This window comes from Pyrgilauda ruficollis, unplaced genomic scaffold (assembly GCF_017590135.1).
Source record: "Pyrgilauda ruficollis isolate IOZ18807 unplaced genomic scaffold, ASM1759013v1 scaffold56, whole genome shotgun sequence".
Lineage (NCBI taxonomy): Eukaryota > Metazoa > Chordata > Aves > Passeriformes > Passeridae > Pyrgilauda > Pyrgilauda ruficollis.
The window spans coordinates 3,802,000-3,822,143 of NW_024527266.1; the positions used below are offsets into that span (position 1 = coordinate 3,802,000).

A 20,144-nucleotide genomic window follows, 5' to 3' on the forward strand; every position below is an offset into this window, starting at 1 on the left:
TCCTGAGTTTGGTTAAAAGGCCAAGGAAAAGGGAACTTTTTGTAATTACGTTATTCATGTCTGAGAAGAGATTCAGTAGAAGCAGTTCCTGTCCTGACTCTGCTGCTATTTCACCTGCCAACTTTGTCACCCTCTTGATCCCATGTGCAGACCAGAGTTACCCAAGGCAAGCTGGTGACAACGGCCCATGCCTTCCTGGGGGCCTCATGCATCTCTGTTCATGAAAACATGTTCCTGAAAAATTATTTGAGGTCCTCAGGTGGAAATTTCTGGCCATGATTATCATGATATCATTATATCATAACAATTATCAAATTCTCAAAATAATAATTTCCCGCCATGCTTTTAAAGAGACAGGACATTTGCCATAGTGGGCGAGGAGAGAACGTGGGCTAAGGATTGCTGGGCCAGGTCACTTTCTGTCACCTGCACCTGCTGCTCTTGCAGCGAAGCCAATGCATGAGTCACACCTCTTTGCACTTTGAGGTTATTTACAGCACATTGTTGGGTTAGGAGAGCTAAGGTCTAGCATATGTCCTAAAATTAGGCTTTTCTCCTTTTGGTTGGTGTCAAAAAGGAGTGATTCACAGCCACGGGGGAAGTCTTTCCACCTAATGAAAGCAGTTAGTGCTTTAAGTGAGAGGGTTTATTTCTGTGTGAGATAAAGCAGGTTTAGCTGAAGCTGCCTCCCGAGACACACCCTGCAGTGGGAGATGAGGGGAACACAGGGAGCACCCCTCTGTGCTGCAGGTAACTCCCAACAAAACTGGCCACATGGCTCCTGTCCTGCTGGCCTTGTGTGCAGCAACCACCCCACACATCTGCCCTGGCCAGGCGTGCCAGGATGAAGCTCAGGCTTCATCCCCATAACTTCCAGAAACTCTTCAATGAAGAAATGATAAACCTGAGGTTCAAGCAAAAATTCTGGATTCTTTTAAACTTTCTTTTTCTCTCTTTTTTTCTCTGTCTCTCCCCCTCTCTTTCCCCTCCTGCAGGATGGTGGAGTACTCCCTGGATCTCCAAAACATTAACTTGTCTGCAATCCGTACTGTCCGTGTCCTGAGGCCCCTGAAAGCAATCAACCGCGTGCCCAGTAAGTCGCGCTTCCCTCTCACCCCTCTCAGCTCCGCTTGTGGGGAGGACATGATCAGTAAGGCTACCTGTGCTGGAGGTGTCCCAGCAGGTACACAGTGAATAGGGGCTTCTGTGGGGGGTGTGCAGGCTTTTTCTCATCCCAGGGCCCAGAGGTGTTGTTGGATGGGCAGGAAAATAACAGTCTCCCAGCATATCTGCCCTGGTTATCCCTTGTGCATGGCCGTGTTGATGGAACTTCAGGAACCGAAGGTGAACCATAAGCAGTAAATGGAAGGGTTTTTTCTTTCTCTTACTGAAAGACATCACAGGTTTAATGATGTCTGTAGCCTCAAAAAGGCCTGTGTGTGAGGTCGGGAGAAGGATGAGCTTCAGGAATCAGGGAGAATTAGTTTGCTCAGGCTTTCACAAGATCTTCCAGATCCTCTCATCTGAAAAATTTTTGTGCATTACAGGTTAGGGGCATGTAGCACCAACTAATTTTTTTTTTTCCTCCTCACCTTGTGCTTTGTGTTCTCTCTTTTCTGCCAGCTATCCCCTTTGTGAGCTGCTGTGTGTGTATGAGCCAGGCCTGGGGCTGCCAGGGCTGTGCCCAGCCCAGATGTGTCAGCCCTGGGAGACTTTAGGCATTTCTTCTGCAACTTTTTCAGTCTTACAGAATGGCAGGAAGTCTCTTTGCTGCTCTCCATAATCTCCCTGATTAGGCTGTCTGCAGTGGCTAGGACCTTGCCAGAGCTCTCCTAATCCTCTCAAACTCAGATGCTCCTTTTTCTTTTCCAGACCTGAGAAAGTTTGCACAGTTGACCTCCTAATCTGCATCATGTGTTTTCCCGTGTGCCAAAATAATTTTCATGAGGTCACCTATTTCTTGAACATGCAGTGGAGGTGGATTTCAGAGGCTCTGGCTTCATGCAAAGCCTTTCTATAAGAGGATCTTGTCCCTCTTCCTGGATGTACTTTTATCTTTGAGCAATAGCCTTGAACAGAAGGTGCTGAAAGGTTTAAAAGAAAAACTGAGGCACAGTCCTGTGTGCCCAGCATGGCAGAAGGGGACCAGACAAAAGAGCCACTGGTTGGGGCCCTGAGGGAACAGCCAGGAATGTGACAGGTCCATCATGGGATGATAAAGATGAGGTTCAGGAGATGCTTTTGGCTATTCATGGTCAGGAAAACAACCCCCCAGTCTGTCTCACTCTCTCTGGCCCTTCTTCAGAGAGGAGAGGACTGGGAACCAGCCCTGATCCTGGGGTTGATGCCTTGAGAGGCTACCTAGAACAGAGGCTAGATGGTGTTAAAGGAACAAAGTAGGTATTTATTAAAAGGCCTTCAAAGGATACTCCTTGGGCAGTACAAGAGCCCGGCCGTGGCTCCACCCAAGATGGACACCCAGTCACGAGTTTTCACACTTTTATAAGTTTTGGTCCATTTACATATTGGGGTTAATTTTCCAATTACAGCTTCAGGTTATGAAGTCCCATCCTCCCAGACTGCTCTCCTCAGTTTGCTGTTGTTTACACTTTTTGGGCCTGAAGCTGCAACAGTGTCCTTGGTTCCCAGGCTGGAAAAGGATTGCTTTGTCTGACTGCCCTGGGAAGAGAACTTGCTAACACTTTATACGAAGTTCAGAGTTACACACTAAGTCAGTGCAGAAGGTAGAAAGTATGAAAGCTAAAACTTAAGGCATCACCTTTCTGTGAGGGGGTGGCCTGGAGGCTGTGCATGGCAGACTCGCCCCTTCCAGGAAGATATGGGCAGCTATGGGAGAGCAGCACCATCCTCACGTTGTGCAGCCTCCTTTCCTCTCCAGTTCATCAGGCATGCCATGAGTTTGTGCTCAAAGGCTGCTTGGAGAGACTGATCCCTGTTATCAGGGTAGACTTAACCTTGGAGGCAAATGGAAACATCTGGAATGACATCCAATTAACTCTTACAGGTGTCTGCCATTTTAATTGCTGGACAAAGCAATTAAATCTTCTTCTGCCAGGAAGAGAGTTTGCCTGGCAGAAACTTAAGGCTTTCTATTAGTCCTATTTATCTCCTGGAACAGCCAGAGATGCCCCAGGGAGGAACAGTGTGAGACACGTCAAAACTGACCTGCTCCATCCATGCAGAGGCACCGGAGGTGCTTTCCATCATCTTTCCTGACCTTTGCAGAGCAGATGCCATTGAATTTTTCCTGGCTGTCCCTGTCCTGACACTGCCTGTTTGCTCTTTTCATCAGTATAGAACTGTACCTGTATGAAATTGATGCTGTTTTAATTTCCACTCTGTGGTTAAACGTTTATGTTTATTTTTCTTGCTACATAAATATGTGGTTATATGCAGAGAGTGTTTTGGAAGAAAGACATCCTGCCATTAATTAAAACAAACAAAAAAAAAAAAAAAAAAAAAAAAAGAAACTGGATTCCCTGGGAGAGGAAGCATTGACTTGAGGGCTGAAAACTAGCAAAGAGGCTGTAAACAAAGGTTTGTGATAAATGGGAATGAGCTGCATTAGAAGAAGGTGCCTAGTGGGCTACAACAAACATAATTAATGGGACCTTTAGCCACAAATCTTTTTTTAATGTCTTTTTAAAGTTCTTCATTACTAATCTGAAGCAAGAGGAAAGTCTATTAGTGTGATGTACTGATGATACCAAGCTGCAGGTGCTGAAAGTGCTACCAAGGAAAGTGGGAAATAGGACAGCAGGAGGCAGAGGGAGATTGAGGTCGTGGCTGTGAGTGTGAGATGTCTGGGGACAGGCAAGGAGTGGGGGTATTTAATTCCAAAGGCTGATATTCAGCCAAGTTCAAAAGGCTGTGGTGGGACAGGGGGGCTCAGACTTCACCTTGGGCATTTCAAAGGCTTCAGCATGGTCCCTTCCAGGTAGGGACTGACTTCCACACGGGAGTCTGGCTGTGTGGACTGAATAATGGCAGTTTATTATCAGGAGAATGGATAAAATTATTAGGAACCTGACTGATTAGAATATGAGTGGAAGAGTGCTCAAGTGATCTGTCAGGCAGATTATTTAGTGCCCAAAGAACTCTACTAATCTGCCAGTATTTGAAAGGTCCACATACTTACATGAGAAATTTCTGGAGAAGTTGGATAGAAATTTTGTACTACATGAAGGAAAAAGGCAATAACAGAAAATTAGAAGAGAGGAAACTCAGAAGGAATTTCTAAGGAAACAGTAGCAACATGGCAGAGGAAAATGTTAAATTTATTTTATATTCTTAGCAGGTGGGCAAGGCTGAAGCTTAAATGCCCAAATTCCCAAATTGGATGTGTCTAACTTCTGCTTATGTGTGCTCATTTGCAACATGAAACTACTGAAAGCCCTTCCTCACAGTGACACTCCTGAGGCTTTGAAACAATATCCCACAAAGAGCTGTCAAATTATATTTACTCATTATCTATGGTACAAAGGATGCATGTAAGGATGTAAAGCCTCTCTGAATCATGACAGAAGAAGAAAGGGACAACCAGTGTAACCAAAAGGTGGTAAATGTCCATTGAGAATGACAGTTTCTACCCAGTTTGTAGTTAGGCTGTAAAACTTGCTGCCACAGGAAGTGGCACTGTGCAAGTAAAGGAAGTAAAATGGGATTTTCCAATAGGATTTTCCCATCCTTGGAAGTCTTCAAGGTCAGTTTGAATGGGGCTTTGGGGGACTGGACTGGTGGAAGGTGTTCTTGTCCATGGCAGGGAGGTTGGAGGTAGATGATCTTCAATGTCCCTTCTAAATTAAACCATTGCGTGAGGACTCACATGGAGACACTTCTGGATTTCAAGCCTCCTTTGGAGCTAGAGCTGATCTTTAGCTACCAGTGATCAGCAATTGACTGCATTTCTTACACTCCTCAGCAGGATGTGCTACTGACCATTTCAGGTTTCCTGTCTGAAGCAGTCTGGGGCTCTGCCCTGCCTGATCATTCCTCCATTCTCATGCCATGTGTGGAGCATGCTAGAGAAAACATGAAGCACCCTGGTCTTGTAATAGGTATCACACCTTCATTAACAGTCCCTCTTATTCTGGCGTTCCTGACTACAACCCCAGGAACTCTGCCTTTTGGGGTCATGTTTGAAAATGCAGGAAATGAAAAATCAGAGATTGGTCTGGTCCTCTTGCCACAGGATTCAATTCCATGGCAATGAGTTGGTGTGACCAGCCCTGCAAGTCACTGAATCAGTGTAAAGAGTAAAAAAATACCCTCCAGGTCTCTGTCAGAGGTAGCTGCCTTCTGCTCTGGCCATGTCTGTGTCCTGGTCTTGGGGTGAAATTCCACATCCATTTGTTGTTATCCTTTTGTGATTGTGTTGCAGGTTGCTGGGTGAAATATTGCCCTTTGTGCTGGCTCTTTATTTGTTGCTTCTTCTCAAGGCAAGGCACTAGGTTTGGGGGGGAGGCTGGTTTTGTTTTATTTTTGCCTGCTTTTGAGCAGTGAATCTGTGATCATTTCTGATAATTTGAATTTTGTGCTCTTCTTTTATTAAGTTTTTTTGACATTGAAGAAGGAAATGTTTCTTCATTTTACTCTTTCTTGTCACATTGGCCTTATGCAAAGAAGAGCCCTTGCATTATGTGTGATGTCTTCCAGTTTCCACTTACAATTTAGTAGCTGATTCATCATTTGGAAGCAGATTTCTTCAGCTGGGTGCACTGTATGCAAGTGGAGGAATCTGTTGCAAAGCAACTTTACAGAGTAGAAAGTATACATATGTGCTAAAACTCTGTCTGTAAATACAATAGTATTTATGTGGAGTTATAGGCATTAGAAAAATAACATTATATTCTTATTATTTCATGTGCAGGAAATAAAATTTCAGATTTGTGGAAAGTTCTGCTTTTTCTATATGTGGTTTTTTTCAGTCAGAACAAAAATAATCTATTCCCATCCTTTTTAATAGCTTTATGCTGCCTAATTTTAGATGGTTTTTTCCATTTAATATTTTTTCCTATACTGAGTCCTGACAGAAAAGTCTAAAAAATCAGAAATCCTTAATCATACCATTCTAGTATAAGAATGCTTTCCTCTCTTCTTGTCCTCCTTTTCTTTTTGCTAAATGTTTTAATGACTACTGCAGTGTTTTTATTTTGATCAAATAGCAGGTTTTTTTCCTAGTACAAGTGCTGTGTGTAAAAAATCTTGATCTAGTTCCATTTTTCTTTTTTAATGATTGTAATTATAGTAGCTCCATGGGTCCAAACAGACTGGAGTTCTCTCCTTTTCCTCTATGGATCTCAAAGATATAAACCATGGCTTGTTATTTTTAGTCTTTCTTATGTTTCACACCAGGTTAGTGGGACCCAGTGAGTGTCACCAGCAGACTCAGGAATACAACTGACATCTCCTAACTCCTAGCTCTGCACTCCTCTCACTAGACCAAAGCCCCAAAATAAAAATAATCTGAACCATCTGAGTACTGAAATGGGAAAAGCAGATGTTTAACCTGCAAATGCCTGCTTTAAATCTGTATTCCACACCAAGGTACCTGTGCTTGGCACTGTAGCAGTGCCGAAATCAGAGTAAGCTGGCTACGAACCCCGCACTTGGCATGGGGGAAAAGTGATGACATTTACTTCTCTAAATGTGTTTTTGAAGAACTAATTTCACTGATGAGCGTGTGTGAAATGAGCTTCTGACTGAGATATATGAGGCTGTAAAACAGTCTCATTTACAGCTAGATCAGACAAAAACCAAGCACATTTGACAGGCACAGTCCTGCCCTAGCAGTTGGAAATGCAAACGGATTATGAAATTCCTCTTCTAAGTGCCCCCCCTGGGGTCTTTGCTTCAGATGCTTCAGTGTTTTTGCAAGAGGACTTGCTTCTTCCCTTCCAAAACTGATCCCCTTTCAAAAGTGTACTCTTCCAAATGACTCTTTTGGAAGTACATTTTTTCCCCCACTCAGATTTATTTGTGAAGCAATAGCTGAAACTCAGATACTGTTGATTTTTCCAAATATTTAAACTTAGCCAACTCACAGTTCTTTGTATGAGGTGCTCTGTAAATACTTATTATCACACCTCAGTGACAAACAAACCACACTCTCAACCACGTGCTAATGTGTATGCACAGAGATTTATCCACACACAGCCTGAGCAGGTTACTAAGGGCACAGCAGTGATGTTCTCTGGCAGCACCCATACGAAAAAGTTAAGAGGTCACAAAGCCCTGTTTACTCCCTGATCAGGCTGTGTGACTGAAATGTATTTAAAGGTGAAGCTGCCAGCTTCCTGTGGGGGACAGATCAGAGATGGAATTGTACTCAGAGCTGCACTATCCTGTATGTGCAGCTCTTTATCAAGTGTCTTTATCTAGTCAAGCCCTAAATTAGATGGCCATGTCCAGGATAAAGGGAAATCGTGTGAAGGGGAGCACAGCAGAATGAAGATCAATAGAGACCAGAAGAGAGAAAAAGGGGAGCTAGAAAGAGAAATGCACAGGAGGCAAGTGGTAGGGTTTGCCAGGCACAGCAGACAGAGGCCTGATGCACCTCTGTGTGTAGGATAATGCAGAGAAGTGGCAGGGAGGAAATCAAAACTGATACAAAGGCAAGGACAACATAAAGAAGATCTGTTGACTCACAAATATCCTGGATGGGTTTGCAAATCAATGCAGCTTGTTAACAAACCAACTGGTCTGTAACCAGACCCACATTTTGTAGTGCTGGAGGAAGCCCTCATAGAAGCCTGGAGTGCTTTGGGATGGAAAGGACCTTAAAGATCATCTCATCCCAACCCCCCAGCTGTGGGCAGGGACACCTTCCACTAGAGGAGGCTCCTCAGAGCCCCATGCAGCCTGGCCTTGAACACTTCCAAGGATGAGGCATTCACCATTTCTCTGGATGTTCCAGTGCCTCACAACTCACAGTAAACAATTTTTCCTGTACTTAATTTAAGTCTTCAGTCACTGAAGACAGGCTCCAATTTTATTTACTTCTTGTCTGATCTCAGTGCTGTTTTTCATGTGGATTACAAGTGTGCAGTGTATTGCCAGATGTTTAACTGGGTAATCAAAGTAAATTTTGGAGAAAACCCCCAAAACATAATGAAAATTATAATCCCTTGTTAATGCTAATGTTAATGCATCATGGCAAGGAGCTGGGAAACACTGAAATGCAGGAAATAGAGACTTGAAAATGCTTTATTTTGTTTGATACATTGATTATTTTCTATTTTTTGTGGTCACAGATCATGGGAAAGAGTAATATTTCCTTCTCTGAACCAGTCCACTTCATTTCAGGATTATTAGCAAGTATTCAAAAGTCACTAATTGTGGGCTTGTAGGTTTTTCAGACGGCTTTAAAGGCATGAGATTTGAAAAATGAAAAACAATCACAGATTACAATAGTTTATTTTTCCCATGGCTTTCAGACCTTTGTACCTGTGAGTCATATCTTTTTTTTCCACCCATAGTAGTGGGGAATAAAAACTTCTCTCTTTTTTTTTTTTTTTTTTTTTTTTTTTGGCTGTAATCTGAGATTTTCAAGTCATAGCAAGATTTCCCACCTGAAGGTTTCTGCCATGCATCCAAAGACTGATGATAAAAATCACAAGAGTCTGTAAAACAACACTTCAGAATTTGTGTTACTGAAAGTAAAGCAAGCCTGGAAAAAACCAAACCAAAACATTACAGAAACCAGTCACAGAAAGACCTTTGATGGAATCCTTATTTCTCCCTTCTCCTGTAGGGGAACCTGCAGAGCCAGAATTTTAAAAAATGCTTAGTACCTCTCAGCTCCCATTGTGACAATTCTGCTGCCTGTTCAAACAAGCTCAGCCTCCAGTGTACACAGCAATCACGAAAGCCCAGCCATGTATTTTGCTGCCTAAACGGGAGCTGAGCTGTTTTGCAAAATCTGTCCCATGGGACCTATCAAGCAATGGATACCATGGAAATGTGAGCAATAATGACAGTGTATTATGGGGTGAATGATACTGTCATATCACACTAATGCAAATTAAACTTTGTGTGTGTGGGCAAGGCAATTTACAATCATAACCTTAAATTTCTCTATCTTTGTGTACTTTGGGACCGATTCTCCTGTTCACACTCATTTCACGTAATGTCGTGTCATTGCCTGCAGTAGAAAGAAACATGATTCATGCTAGTGACAGCAAGAGGAAATTAGCCCTGTTAAATCTTACCCAGAAGTTGCATTAATGCTGTTTTACATAATATTTTGCATTATTCTGTCCCACTTAGCACTAGATATGTGTAAAGAGCTTAAGGATATTTACAGAATGGAGGCAAGTGGCTCGCAGCCACAGCAATGGACTTGACTTTTGGCCCTGGTGTTAGGTGGCTCCTGCAATTCTGAAAGAAAAACTGGCACTGTATGTTTTTAATAGACTCTTCGCTGAAAGTGAATGCAGTCATCACTGCAGTGATAAATGGGGGGAAAAAATGAGATGATCAGTGAATGAACTACTGTAGCAGGTGGTAGTAGGTGTTGCTTATTAGATGTTCAGTATTACAAAAAAGAACAGAATGACAGTAATCCCCCAGAGAGACACCTCTCTAAGAAATAATCTGACACCTGTCATCACTTTCCAAGACAAGGTTGCTTAACAGTCCAAAGCTTGCAAGGGGATAATGGCAAGACAGTGAAGCAGGGGGCTGCTGACTGGGACCTTTGCCTGTATGCATTTCTGCTCATGTCACGGATTATGTGGCTACCAACCTTGCTGTGACGGCATGTGCTGAATGTGACTGCCTGTGGAGGAAGAGTTTTTGGTTGTTTTCTGTGAACCTTAGCTGGACTTACAGCATCCATCATAAGATGCAGCCTGCTGCAGAGCTTGGGTCTCTCCTTCTTTTTGGCTGACAGAAAAGCTTGGACTCTTTTCCCAGAAGTGTCAGCTTTTAGGTGTCAAGGTAAATGCTCTGGATTTTGCTCTGCTCTCTTTCTTGAGGCCTCTGCAACCGTGGGGTCAGGTCTGCAATTACGAGGCTTCATTTCTGAGCTTGCTTCTTCACATCCCCTGGCAGCGCCACCTGAGCCCCCTTTGGCAGCCTGCTGAGCACTGTGGCTCTGCAGTGCCTGTGTGCTTATTTGCTCCTCTGCCCCTCCAAGGAAAAGAGCTTATCTCTGGTTTCATTTGTGCTCTCTTTTCAGTGGTTGTTTTAGCTGAATATCTATTGGGAAGTGTTTTAGGTGGTGCATTTTTCTTCCCTTCTTACTTTCCTTTTTCATGCTCATGACCTGACTTGGTCCGTGTCTTCCTCTCTGACTGCAAAGAGGTGAGGTCTGTGTTAGTCCCTGGATCCCAAGGGAATTGCTTCTAGAGCTGTGGAGCAAGCTTAAAGAGATTTTTTTTCTTCTTATATGAGTGTACTCTAAACCTAGTCTGGAAAGCTCTGTTCCAGCAGGGTGAGGCTCTGGCCAACAAGTATTTTTCTGGAGTTTGTCTCTCTTTTGGCTACCTCAGGTTTAAGCTGAGAAGTGCCTTGAAGGTAAGGACTAGGGGCACTTAATGTTTGAGTATTCTAAGGGAAGTCATTGTATGAAGATGAGGATTGGTATGCCCATGCTACTGAAAAAATGAACAACAGCTCTCTGTACTGGTTGAAGCTTTGTAAGTGCTGGAAATGTCATGTTTTGATCTCTCCTGTGGTTACACTGGGGAGTGACAAAGATAATTTGAGGTTATGTCATCAACAGGCTGTGTAGGATGAGGTGCCTGAGCCAGTCAGGGATGCTAAAAGGCTTTGCTTGTCAGTATGGCAAGAGTGGGGATTTGGTGAGGAGCTGACCAGTGCTCCTGAGCTATGGATCATGCTGACCATCTGCAAGTGCTAAACCCCCGGCTCTAAATGTACCCTGCAAACGCACCCAGAACATGACAAAAAGAATGATGGGAAGACTTTGCTTTTCTCTGAATGAGCTCAGTGTGTCTGGGGCAGTTTTTCCTCAGCAGCAGAACTGGCTTAAGGTCTCTCAGTGCCTCATACTGTCTGTCAAGTGGACCAGTCTTTCCACAGAGTTGATTTAATCTGAGTCTGGCCATCCATCTGGACACACTCTCTCTCTTGCCTTGGTGCAAAGCAGGCCATGATGGCTTGCAGTGAGAATGAAGCTGGCTTTGCAGCTTGAGGACAACGCATCTGGAGCTGCACGCTGGCTCTTCCAGCTGAACTCCTTTAGCTTTGCATGTATTGTTTGCAGAAGAGGCCTCAGTTGGAAGGAATGCATCAAAGAGAAAAGATCTGCATGGCAAGGGAAGCTGTGGGTTATAGTACAGGTCAGCTTGGCAGTGTGTCTGCTGTTGGACCCACAGTTGATTGGTGTCTCTTGGTAGTGTTTGGCGCAAGCTGGAGCTGATGTTTATGAATGCAATGTGTGAAATGACAGCTAAGCCTCGGGTCAGCAGGAGATCAGTGAGGATGGCCACAAGTTGGAGCACCAGCTTGCACTGTGCACACAAAGTGAGATTATTTTAACTGCAGGGGTTGGCTGCAAAACTAAAAAAAAAAAAAGAAAGAAAAAAAAGAAGAAGGTGTACATCTCTCTCTGTGTACTTTCTGCACAATCTATCTTCTGGAATGGTTCCTCGGTTCTGAAAATTTCCATAAAGGAGCATGCACAGGAGAATCCTGCCAACCCCATGCTAGCTGGATGGACTGCCATGTGTCCTGGGGCAGGGGAGGAAGGAAAGAAGGCACGCTTGGACAAGCAGCCTGGCTGAGGGACATAATGACCCTTCAGTTTCTGCATTCTGCAAAATGTCCTGCCAGCTACAGTCACCAGTACTGACGGGAAGGAGATTTGGTTTTTTTCCAGTTAAAATGACAACTGGGAGATTGGTCCGCGACGCAGGTGAGATGGGAGCTGAGGATTATGTTCTCCTCCACCTGCTTTACCCCAAGCGAGGCAATGACTGCCTCAAACCGCAATCTCCTTTTGACTTCAGTGCCTTGGCTTTGGCCCTCACGCTATAGCTGGGGCGGCCTGAAACCCTCAGAGCTGAGAAAGAACAGGGCTTCTCACCCCCTCCTCAGCCATCCCGTTCGTATCACAGGGTGATTAGCGCCAGGGAGCGAATCAGCTCAGCTGTCCTGGTGCTCGGCAGGAGCAGGCGGGGAGAGGGCGAAGCGACAGCGCTGCTGAGCCCCGGCGGTGGCGGGCACAGCTCCCCGCAGCGCGGGCTCGCCCAGGTCGGCCGGGCCCGGCCCTGCCCAGGCTAGCCCTGCCCGGCCCTGCCCAGGCTAGCCCTGCCCAGGCTAGCCCTGCCCGGCCCTGCCCAGGCTAGCCCTGCCCGGCCCGCTCGGCCCTGCCCGGCCCCAGGCTAGCCCTGCCCGGCCCTGCCCAGGCTAGCCCTGCCCGGCCCGCTCGGCCCTGCCCGGCCCGCCCCAGGCCAGCCCGCTCGGCCCCGCCGCCGCCGCGCTCCCCCCGGGGCAGGCCCGGCAGGCGAGTGCGCTTAGGTGTGATAGCCAGGCTAATCAGGGCTGTAGCGAGTGTCGGGAGGGAGCTAGGGTCATTGTAGTGTCTGCTGGATTTGTCAGGAAGGACCTCTGGGTGCCGCCAGGGTGAGACAGACGATTTACTTCTTCTCAACCACGGAGGGAGTTCAGAGGCTTTGCTCAGCCCTGTGCTTCCTTCTGATGGTCACTTCTGGGCATTTTCTCACCTTCCCACCATTTCTCATCCATACTTTCCCCCCATCTCCTGCTGTGTTTGAGTGGTGAACACCCCTGTGGCTTTGCTCCTGCATGATGTCTTACCAGAAGCAGCCCTGCCTTCAGCAGCGCGGGCTCGCCCAGGTCGGCCGGGCCCGGCCCTGCCCAGGCTAGCCCTGCCCGGCCCTGCCCAGGCTAGCCCTGCCCGGCCCGCTCGGCCCTGCCCGGCCCGCCCCAGGCCAGCCCGCTCGGCCCCGCCGCCGCCGCGCTCCCCCCGGGGCAGGCCCGGCAGGCGAGTGCGCTTAGGTGTGATAGCCAGGCTAATCAGGGCTGTAGCGAGTGTCGGGAGGGAGCTAGGGTCATTGTAGTGTCTGCTGGATTTGTCAGGAAGGACCTCTGGGTGCCGCCAGGGTGAGACAGACGATTTACTTCTTCTCAACCACGGAGGGAGTTCAGAGGCTTTGCTCAGCCCTGTGCTTCCTTCTGATGGTCACTTCTGGGCATTTTCTCACCTTCCCACCATTTCTCATCCATACTTTCCCCCCATCTCCTGCTGTGTTTGAGTGGTGAACACCCCTGTGGCTTTGCTCCTGCATGATGTCTTACCAGAAGCAGCCCTGCCTTCAAGGTACCATCGAACACCCTTCTCTACCCCTTGCTCAAGGGCATGGATGAGCAGTAGGGAACCATTGTTTCCTTCCTTGGATGCCCGCAGACAAGGCCATTTCATTTCCTCCCTTCCCCTGGTCAGAGTGAGTGGAGAAAAGATCGTTCAGAGCCCACACCTGGCACTCATGAATATTTAATGTTTCTTGCTTTTATTTCCCTTGAAGAGCAAAACCTTTTCATATTTGATGCCCTGGAAGGCTGTTTGGTTGCTGAATGTTGTTTCGTCAATGCTCTCCCTCCTTGCTTTTCCTCCAGACTGCCCAGCCTCTCTTCCTTTCTCTTCTTGAGCAGTGTTCCCTTTTTTACCAAGGATGCTTCAGAAAAGGTCACTGTCCCTTTCATATCCCCTCCTTACTGTGAGCCAGCACGGCTTCTGCTCTGCCAATGGAAAAGGACAAATGGGGAAAGGCAGCAGTGGGGAGGGAGGCCAGGAGAAGGGTGCACAGAAGCTGAGGAGCAGCACAGGGGTAGAGAGGAGTTGTAGGCAGAGCAAGAGAAAAATGGCTGAGCAGCACATAGAGGCAGCAGAAGGTGGGAAGGAGGCAGCAGCAGGATTTTGATGAAGGGGCTTTCCAGCACCTTTCAGAATTTGTCATTCAAGATGCACAGGTGTTGCTGTGGATGGCAGCTTGTCCAGGAAGGGCCCTTTGGAAAAGGGAGGTATCCCAGTTCCCCAAAACAGAATACTCCCAAAGCTGCACTTCCCATTTCCACTGTCCGGCTGTTGCTTTAGAGACTCCATTATTTTAGCCACCAGCTTCTATGGTAAATCATCACCTATTGGCCTTAGGCCATTCAGCCTTTCTCCTGCAATTGCAACTGATGTTTGAGTGCTTGGATGGGTGTAGATTCAGTGTTACTGCTTTTGAATAGCCAATCTCATATCCACAGTCGACATCAATGGGAAGAGAAAGATGACTCTGTCTAACTGGGAAATTAAAAAAAAAAAGCCCAAACTGGTTTCATTTGGACTTAGAACCTGTCAATGCTGAAATTCTTTGTGATGTGGAGAAGATGTCAGGTGGTGGGGCCACCTGCCAGTTCTTGGGTCATGGCCCCACGTACCCCAGAGGGCCTAACATGGGGGCAATAGCTATGATCAAGGAGCTGTGGAGAGCATCATCTTGTACCATCAGTAATCCCTCTGAGAGTCACGATGGAGAACGTATGGGCAGGTAGGATTTTTCCAAGAAAAAGGCAGACAAGTTTTGTGCTTGCTTTCTCTTGGAACATATACAAAATCAATTTTTGTAAATTCTGACCCAACAAGGATGCTGTCTGTAAAATTCTGGTGGGTATGTCTGTTTTGTCTGTTCTGCATTTCAGCATAAGGGCAGCCTCATCTCTCCCATTACCCAGCTCTGAAAGGCAGCTAGCATCAATTGATCTGAAAAACACCACGCCCTCTTGTAGCATTACTGGCACAGCTTCCCGTGTCACTTGGCTCTCCCTAAAGTACTGACCAGGACAGTTTATGGGAACTACTGAGCTCCTGTGACACAACATTAATGCTGGGAGCACGTAGCACTACAGTGAGGGTGCATGGTCTTGAAGTCCCAGTGCTGTCCAGAGCGTTTCTCCAGGGCCCAGCAGGTCTCAGTGGCTGTGCTGTTGGACTTGGTGTGCTGAGAGGTCAGAGAGCTGTCAGTGACTCAGGGCACAGCTGCGATCCCCAGCGAGTGGCTGGAGCTGTGTCCCTGATGTAGTCGCCTAGAAGCTGCCTCATGTGGTGACTGGTGACACAGCTGGACAGGCGGGCAGCAGGGCTTAACTACTGCTCCACAGCCTGGTCTTAGAGCTAGTGCCATCATCCCTTATCCTTCATGATCCCATGGAGGCACCAGTGAGCATCTTCTCCTTCCTACACATCATGTACCTGTAAATACCACTCCTGTCTCTTCTACCCTGCTCTGTCTCCAAAGCTCCAGAGCAGGCACACTTCTCCCTCTTCCTTCAGTGTCTGTGAATTCCATGCCTGCCTGCCCCACCACAGGTGCCACTTCCCTCCCCTCTCTGTGGGGTGAGCAGTCTGGGGAATAGACACGGAGCATAATGTGTAGTATTGTGTGGTAATTACTTGGTGCTGGGTACACAAGGGAGATTATCCTGTGCCTCAGAGGGCTGTCAGAGAATCCTAATCCTATCTTCCCCTCCTCTTTTCCCTTCCACTGCCATCTGAAGCAATGAATTGGTTATAAATACCTTATTAGCTAATTATTTGCTGGCCTACATGGAACATCTTCAGTGAAGGAAGTCTCTGGGTATCTGAGGGGGGACCTCCATAGAGACAAGGAGAGACAACGTTGTGAGGTGTGCACAGGGATAAGGGCAGTACTGTGATGCTCAGAAGAATATCTAGGCTTTCACCATCCCTGGAGAGCAGAGGAAAAGCCATTAGCTCCATGGAGAAATGGACTATGTTTACCCCTACTTGTGGCTTTGTCCTAAAGAGCCAAGGGGAAAATAAAACCACAGGAATAATTCATTAGGTAATTAGAGAGTAGAAAAAAAATTTTTAAAACATTTGCACTGGGCAGAGATTCTGTGCTGGAAGCTTTGTGGGCTGTGCCTGCTACTTGTGTGCTCCAGTCCCACTGGGGCATGAGGACTAGCCAGGGGAGGAAATTGTGGTTTTCATTACTGTCTCCTGATGATACTGTAACTGAAAAAAACCCAATTATCCATGCCAGTTTATATGTTCTGAAAAGGTTCATCCCACTGGCAGGCTGGCCTTGGTCTGTCCGTGCAGGTCTGTCTCACAGGCTGCAGGATGCAGTTGCTGTGCTGAGATGACTTTCAACTGGAGCCATTGGATAATGGAGCTGTTGAGCTGACATGCCCCTTTGGGACAGTTGTCACTCTGTTGTCCTTCTGCAGGGAAAGGGGAGGGAGGTATGCCAGTCAGATAGCTGATGGCACCAAAAGTCTCATTCTCTTTCCTTCTCTGCTGCAGATGGAGGCCTAAGGTTAGAGGGTTTACAGCATCACAGCAGCTCTGCTGGCTGCCTGTCAGCAGAGGTTAGGACAAGAAAGGGCAATAACCATAAATCTGGCCAGGTTTGGACAGTGGTTAATTTCTGACACTCTGCTTTTACTTTCATGGGGCTTTTTGCTTTAATTATGCATATCTTGTAAACTTCTTTCCTTTTCTTCTCCTTTCCTTGCTCTCTCCCTTTCTCTATCCCTGTGTCCCACACTTGCTCCTTCTGGTTCTCTTCTTTCCCTGCAGGCATGCGCATCCTTGTGAACCTGCTGCTGGACACCTTGCCCATGCTGGGAAACGTCCTTCTTCTCTGCTTCTTTGTCTTCTTCATCTTCGGCATCATTGGGGTGCAGCTGTGGGCTGGGCTGCTCCGCAACCGCTGCTTCATGGAGGAGAACTTCACAGTGTGAGTGACTGGGAGACAACCTTCCTTCCTTCCTTCCTTCCTTCCTTCCTTCCTTCCTTCCTTCTTCCCTTTCCCTCCCTCCCTCCGCCTGCTCATGTCTTCTGCCAGGCTCTCTGTGCATCATTTACTCCAAGTGTGGGGTGTTGGTCACATCTTGCAGTGGAAAGGGAGGGTGGGCAAAGACAGCTGCTTTTCTTCTGTCTTCACAGCAGGTGTCTGGGCTCATTTGGATTTGATGAAGGCTCAGGTTAGCATGGCTGTCCCCTCCAGCCATGCCTAGTAATACAGGATGGTGCTCCTACACCCAGAAAGAACTGAAACATGCTGTTGAAAGATCCTGAACCTGCACCCTCTTCAGAAAACAAAGCTCACAGGAGTCTTACAGAAATCCATAGTGCTCCCTGATGCATCCAGGATCATCTTTGACACCTCCAAAATGGAGCTGGGGTCACTGTTTCAACAGCAGTGCATTACCTTTGGAGGGACACTGAGAAATTTCTAGAAAACTTCAGGAGTGGAATTGCATGTGGGCAGTGCCATGGGGAAGGAATAGAGGGCTGGAGGGAGAGGTGTCCCACAGCTGGATTAGTAGAAGTGAGAGCATCTGAAAGCAAAGAATGAATGTTTGAATGGGACAAAAAACTCAGGGGAAACATGGAAACAGTTCTGGCAAAGAGAGCCTAAAGCCACACAGGGGTCAATTACAGGTATCTGAGGTTTGTTTGGGGGTTCAGGGGGCAGTCTGCAGAGCACAGCTTTACTCCTCCCACAGGCAGTGGGGTAGAAAAGCTCCTGCCTGCCATGAACTCTCCGATTACCCAGTTTCAGGGCACAGCTCTTCCTCTTGACTCTCTGGCTTTAGTAGATCTCGGGCTTTAAAAGGTTTTCTTAAAACCATATGATAATCCCAGGCGTGCTATCAGTGTAGACTGCTTAAAGAAAACCTAGAGCTGTAGATCAGTTTAAACTGATTAAACAATTCTGAAGCTTTAGAGCATCTCAAATTGGGAAAAAAAGTGTGAAAATACAATGTGCAGAACAGCAGTGGAGTTGCAGAGTAGGAGCTGCTTAAAGCAGGCATTTCCTGTGTTTATTTATTCCTTGGGGAAAAACTACTGTTTAGGATGATTGTCCTTTATGTAAATCAGGAGTAGCACTTCTTTAATGAGTGTAATTACATCCATGCATAGCTGATGTAACTGAGAAGTGAATTGGGGCCACAGCCTTCACAATGACAGATATTAGAAAATATTTGGCTGGCTGTTACTAGGGAAATCAATTCTGAAGGTGCCCATGCACCAATGATGAGGATGAGTTACAACATACCTTTGTAGTTTAGTTCTGCTTAGTTAGCAATCAGAGCCTGTCTTTTTCATCAACACCTGTCCTCTTCCAATGACACTTAGTGAAAAAGTCTGCATTTGCACAACGTGAAAGTTGTGCTTTGTAGCACTGCAAGGAATACACCAGATAGAGCTTAATCCTTTTTTTTTTTTTTTTTTTTTTTTTTTTTTTACCCCTTTCCTTTTTTTTTTTTTTTTTTTTTTTTGTATCTACACCTTTCACTTTTCTGATATTAGCTCATCTCCAGCTAGGCAAGCATAGATGATTTTAATTATTCATGCATTTGGAAGGTGCTTGCATTATTTGGAAAAAATACATGAACTTGTCATAGAACATTGCACCCGTAATGCCAGCTGTCAAGAAGGAGTCAAAGTTGAGGTTAAGTCAATTTTATCTTTCCATTTCCGAATTTTAAAGCTTATCTGTGCAATATTAATTATGCATGAACTGGATTTTTTTTTAGAACTACAGAAGGTTCACTACCAAATGTTATAAAACATGTCCATCAGCAGTTACATATATGAACATATTACAGTAAAGCCTGATGAACTTCCTTAATGTCATTGAATCTGATTTAGCTTTGATGTTAATGGGGAGAGTATCAGACTGCAAATCTCTGCGTTCCAGCTTTTTTTCATCTCCATGCAAGCAGATTGTGCAATTTGGCCTGGGGTGATCTGATGGCAGGAAAAGCTCTGAAAACTGGGGGCTCACCCTAGAAATTTGCTGGTTTTCAGGAGCCCTGTCATTCCTCCCCTTCTCCTGAGTCAATAAACCTGGAAATCCCCTACCCAATGCAGTCCCTATGTCAGAATGGGGGGTCCCAGCCCCAGCAGTATCACTGATAGATAGGAAACTCTTTGTCACAGAAAATGTGACTGTGGCTTTTTTTTTGCAGACAAGGTGACATTGTCCTGCCCCCTTATTACCAACCAGAGGAAGATGATGAGATGCCCTTTATCTGCTCGCTGTCAGGAGACAATGGAATTATGGGTTGTCACGAAATACCCCCACTGAAGGAGCGAGGCCATGAGTGTTGTTTGGACAAGGATGATTATTATTATTACAATTCAGTCAGGCAAGAGTTTAATGTCAGTGGCATGTGTGTGAACTGGAACCAGTACTACAACGTGTGCCGCACAGGCAACGCCAACCCGCACAAGGGTGCCATCAACTTCGACAACATCGGGTATGCCTGGATTGTGATATTTCAGGTAAGTCTGAGTTAGCCTCCTTACAAGGCTCAAGCTTATATTTCTGCTTTTCAAACTCAGTCTTTCTGGGCTCCAGGGGTAGTGTCTGCAGAGTGTGACAGAGATGCAAATAAAGGGCCTTGTAACTCCCCTGGTAAGGCAGACAGTGCACACATGAATGCGCTTGCCAAAATAAGCACCACTCTTCAGGCTGGCTTGTACCAGTTTCCCCTCCAGTCCAGACAGCTATAGTAAAGGAATCTTGGTTGGTTTTTTTTTTAATTCCCAGCACGTGTTGCAGATGGGAGCTAAAATCCATGTCCTTTTTCTTTTCCTCCGGCTGTACGCGGTGTCCAGTCCAAGGGGCACAGCAACCTGCCGCGGGTTTTCCCCTGCTGTGATCCAGGGAAATGAACTATTTTAATGAAATATTCCTACTGTGCACTAGAATGATCTCACAGGCTTTGACAGTATGCCAGTGTCACCAAGCAGTACCGTGCTGATTTCCCAAAATGGAAATTTGGCTTTGTTGAAATGAATTGTTGTTTCTCACCTTTCTTGGGTTGCAGCCGTCCTGCCAGTATCTGCTTGTTATACACTGAGGAGTGAGCTCTGGAATACCCCTTCTGTTTCTCTTGTTTGTCTTTGCAGGTGATCACACTGGAAGGGTGGGTGGAGATCATGTACTATGTGATGGATGCCCATTCCTTCTACAATTTTATCTACTTTATCTTGTTGATAATCGTAAGTATAAGGTTTGATGAATGTCAGCAATGCAAGCTAAGAGCTGACAAAAACCAGGTCTTAAGTCAACATAGATACCGGGGAAGCAAACTTCTAGAAATTT

At 46.1% G+C, this 20,144-nt stretch overlaps 1 protein-coding gene across 1 annotated transcript in view; it reads left to right on the plus strand.

The window, feature by feature from the left end:
- The window catches only part of CACNA1I (calcium voltage-gated channel subunit alpha1 I), a 149,380-nt gene that overhangs the window by 82,046 nt on the left and 47,190 nt on the right, over window positions 1-20,144 (plus strand). The window contains exons 4-7 of the mRNA XM_041481493.1: window positions 996-1,093; window positions 16,601-16,760; window positions 19,003-19,318; window positions 19,949-20,041. Of these exons, the coding sequence (XP_041337427.1) occupies window positions 996-1,093; window positions 16,601-16,760; window positions 19,003-19,318; window positions 19,949-20,041 (667 nt within the window). The remainder of the gene's footprint in view (window positions 1-995; window positions 1,094-16,600; window positions 16,761-19,002; window positions 19,319-19,948; window positions 20,042-20,144) is intronic.